The following is a 4,574-nucleotide window of genomic DNA, read 5'->3' on the forward strand; positions in this document are numbered from 1 at the left end:
ACTGCACTCCTGATTTCTGTCTAATGATGAATGCTCGAACCATATTTCGTACCGTTCTCAAAAACTAACTTGGGCAGTTATCATAGCAGGGTGACAGTTTGTTAGTGCCTTAATTCTGTTAGTGTCTTCTCCAAACGCCAGGTGGTTTTCATGGTCTCAACGCTGTCTTTCAGAGAACAGGTCAAATACACTGGTCAAAGACCTGCCTCTTCAAGGAAGAGAGGGGTCTCGACAGATGTAGTTGAGCCAAGCTACGCCCAATCCAGTGGGATTCTTCTCATTATATCCTCCTATGATTCATTGTTTCATTGTGGAGGCTGATTCTTCTTCCCTAGTGTAGTGTTTCCAAGTATTGTCCCATCCCGGGGAGGGGCACTCCAACTTGGGAGGCGACGCGTATGTAGGGCTGTTAAGACCCCCTTTTTCAGCGTCGCTGTCACCCAAAGACCCCATATTTTTTTACGAACACATGTTCTGTCACCCGAAGACCCCTTATTTTTTCATTTGATCTGTCACCCAAAGACACTTACTTGTTCAATTTTAACAGCAACTTTCATTTGCCACTCATTTTGTCACTTATTTTGAAAAAAACAAAGAAATTTGAAGCCATTTAGAACTAGAAATTCGATTTTCGAGGTTTTTATTGCGCTGTTTCGGCTCTCACCCAAAGATTCCATTGAAAAAAAAGGTCATGTTTTCACCCAATGACCCCATATGTTTTACATTTTGCTCTCACCGAATGCCAAACATCATGCTCTCACCCAATGACCCAATATTTTTTACATTTTGCTCTCACCGAATGCCCCTTAGTGCGAAAGTGCCAGCCCTACACCTAGGGCCTATATCCATTTCAAATTGAAGTGCCCCCCCCCCCAGGTGTCCCATACACTGATAGATAGATACTTTGGAGTTTTGGCTGTTGTTGCTCGTCCGGCTTTAGTTTTCTTTGTAGCTCCCCTGTCTTGCCTGTGGTGTGGCTTATATATTCGGCGGATCTGAGATGGGAGATATCCCCTGGCCAGGATTCCTTTGCCGCTCCAATCATGGAGGTAGTCTACCTCCATGCTCCAATCAATGTTTTTGAATGTTTTCTCCAGAGCTGCAGTGAATAGCTTAGGGATATTGGATCTCCTGGGTAACACCTGTAAGGATTGCAAGCGATGAGTATCGTCCAGGTGGGTTTTTGCTATGGGCTCTTTGTATATTGCTTTGATACTTTCCAACGATGTTTTGATTTGCTGAGGTATTCCTTAAAATCTAAGCTGGTATTTAATCATCTAGCAGCCGGAAAATGGATTGTGTCCAAGCGTTCAGTGATTAACACGATTGAATGCGCTACCCATTGGTGAAAGGTGAAATTATCAAAGTTCTGTCTGTTGGCGCTTCTTTTTCTTCCCATATACGTGCATCCCTCAAATTAGAGTATTGTCGGGCTTAACGTGTACAGTTTACCTAGTACGCACGATCCTGGAACCTCAGGATTGATTGCACGCAGACATCAGAACCGGGTTGGACCCTTCTTGTACACGGGACCAACAGCTTTACGCGACTTCCGAACCATGAGGGGGGGGGAGAAGGAATTCTACAACTGAACACAATCGTAGGATTTCTGACTTTATAGGAACATTTTGGGAGAGGAAAAGAACTCTCACCTAAGGCAAGCCCAAGGCTCTATCCCTCGCCGATAGTATTCTCCCGGCCGACAGCACAACCGCTCGGCCATCTCGCCCTCTTTCGAAGACCACAATCCACGTGTCTCTATAAAAATAAATCCGTAATTATCATCATAGACTGACACTGAATTTTCTGAATTAGATGTCAGTGTCAGTGCGCAACACTTCAAAGTTTCGTATGTTGGCGCTGTTGAAGATTATCAACATAACCTCTAGCCGGTGCTCAATGTGGAACTCGTATCCATACTGAATGCTACCTTTATTGATGCAGGATATATCCGTGACTTTATCACAATCAAGCCAAGCACCTTATGAAGTCGTGATTGTATTATACCTTTACAGCGGCGGGACCGCTAGTGGATAACCCAAGGGGTATCGGCGCGGAACATAATAATTATCGGTAATGCCAAAGCTGGTCAGACCGAAGTAGGGGAGGCGCATTCTCCGTTTCCTCTAACTGCTTACACAAATTGCATCCTGAAGCATGTCGAGCATTACCTTAATTGGACAACACTGTTTGCCGTAACAGGAATATTTGTCGAAACATTCTCCGTTTGGAAAATTTCCAAATTCTCTCATTTTACAGAAGTGCTCAAATATGCCATTTCATTGCCACTGGATGGTACTGACCCAGGACAACGTCTAAACATGTTGAACCAAAAATCATAATGATTTGTCCTTTTACTCTTTATTAAAGTAAATGTCCATTCATGCAGGCCAACCATCAAGATTCAGAGGAGGATTTGGACACACTCGTAGAAGAATGGATCTCTTTAGTATTGTTAACATTATAATTAACGTTACCGCAATGGCATTAGGAATACCCGGCAATGCGCTCATTCTGTGTGCCTATTCCATGAAGCAGTTTCGTACGAGTGCTCATATATTCATCATGGGATTAGCATTAGTAGATCTACTGATATGTCTACTGAGACCTCTGGATATATTTCTTAGCACTCCAAAAGGCTTGGACTATGAAGATAATTACGACTACTGGTGTCGTGGTCAGCCAGTGATATTCTTTACTCTCAACCAGTGGTCAGTTTTTATTACGGCTGCTATTGCTGTTGACCGGTACGTTGTTGTTTGTCGGCCTCATAATCACGCCATTACACCGACGAGAGCGAAGATCATCATCGCAGTTAGTCTTCTGGTATCTTTTGTGGTGTATCTCCCGACAGCATTTCACACATATCGCGTTGATACATATTTGTACGGCGGCTTATACTATATTGGTAAACAGTGCAACCCAACTATAGGACCGCTGTGGTTTTTGTGGTTACAGAAAGTCATCGCGTATGCCTTTACTTTCACATCGCTCGGTTTGATGATTGTGCTTTATGCAAACGTCATCATCGAAGTCCGGAGAAGAACAAAGATCAGGCCTGCTGGACTCCCTGGAACGTCAGCTGGGCATTTCGCGGATGCAGGATCAACTATAATGGTTCCCATTAATTCTGCTAGTGGGGATTCTGAGCATGAACAGGGTCAAGATACCGCAGCAGGACAATCAGTCATTAGGCAGCAATGTGGAGGTCCTGATATATCAGATGGCACTGCGATGGTAAGCAAGTTACCCAAGGACTCCGATCAAGCAAAACAGACTGATAACAATCTCCGATGCAAGACTATTAGTGCAACTGTTGCGGGAAGGCCCGGAAACTCAACCGCGAGAGTCACGAAGGTTACTAGTGGTAGTGGAAAGACCACTAAGATGCTTTTGCTAACAACGGCGATTTTTGTATCAACCTACATCCCTGCATTGGTCTACTACTTGATTCCATACCATATTCTGTTTAACATGTACTTTAGTAACAGACAATTACTGGCTCTGTGTTTTGTGATGAATAAAGCGTTCTTGTTTAATCACGCTATTAATCCATTTATATATGGTTTCATCAATAAGAGATTCAGAGAAGACTGCGCAAAAGTTATAAAACGTTTAAAATGTTATTGAAAGAAGTTTATAACATGTTGAACGTTCGTACGGCGAAAGCTTTGGTCAGGGTTATCCCTTTCGCATAAGGGATTTGTTTGTACGCTTCGCCTTATACTCTTTTTCATTGATTTGCCTAGCAAAATGCTTGAATGATTTCATCTACAATCTTACTAATGCATCTATTTACTTAATGTAGTTCGCTTCGTATATAAACGATGATGTAATTAACACAAATTTGTAAAACGGATGATGCTTTGTAAATTTTCTTCTTCTTTTTAATATTAATACAGTGATTTTATGAAATGAGTCAAAGAAGCCAATAATTGCATTTACATAAGTCTTGAGTTAAGGCTAATAATATAGCAAAAAGAAAGTCATGCACATGGAGCGGAACTGACATATCAAATATTGTGATTTACTTTATAGAACTCATGCCATTTCTCTTGTGTGTCGGCTTTATTTGTCTCAATATTTGAGTGCAAACACCGCTAGGTAATGATCCTCAACAAAATATGATGCAACATGTTGCATTTTGCTTCTGATTTTATTTGAAAGCCAAAAAGCAAAAATGTATATGTGATGAGATCAAGCAAAATCAGTCGGAACTCGGGAATATTATATGTTCAGTTTCTTACAGGATACCTAGTAGTAAAAAGCATTTACAAAGCTGCTTTTTGCAGAAAACCCCGTTGAAATTGAACAACCAGTTCAAAAGATATGGGCAATTAAAGAGTTTCCAAAATCAATATTTCCGAGTTCCGACTGAAAGATTCAACCTTCAACAAAGAATACAATCAAATCTAAAACACTAAAATTATGTCAGTTTGCTGGTGCTCCCAAAACGTCGTTAACAGATTTTGTTTAAATTTTGGACATGCCTGTTTAACATTATTAGAGAAATATTGCTAATATGCATCATCATTATTATATATGGTTCATGATGATTTTTTAATGACCTCACA

General features: G+C 41.1%; 1 protein-coding gene across 1 annotated transcript; it reads left to right on the forward strand.

Annotated features, from left to right (window-relative positions):
- The first annotated feature begins 2,446 nt into the window (after positions 1 to 2,446).
- On the forward strand, positions 2,447 to 3,777 carry LOC140162714 (uncharacterized). The gene has a single exon (XM_072185996.1). It carries the CDS (start codon positions 2,482 to 2,484, stop codon positions 3,628 to 3,630), a length of 1,149 nt encoding a protein of 382 aa, XP_072042097.1. The 5' UTR covers positions 2,447 to 2,481; the 3' UTR covers positions 3,631 to 3,777.
- Positions 3,778 to 4,574: the final 797 nt, after the last annotated feature.

Source organism: Amphiura filiformis, chromosome 10 (assembly GCF_039555335.1).
Source record: "Amphiura filiformis chromosome 10, Afil_fr2py, whole genome shotgun sequence".
Lineage (NCBI taxonomy): Eukaryota > Metazoa > Echinodermata > Ophiuroidea > Amphilepidida > Amphiuridae > Amphiura > Amphiura filiformis.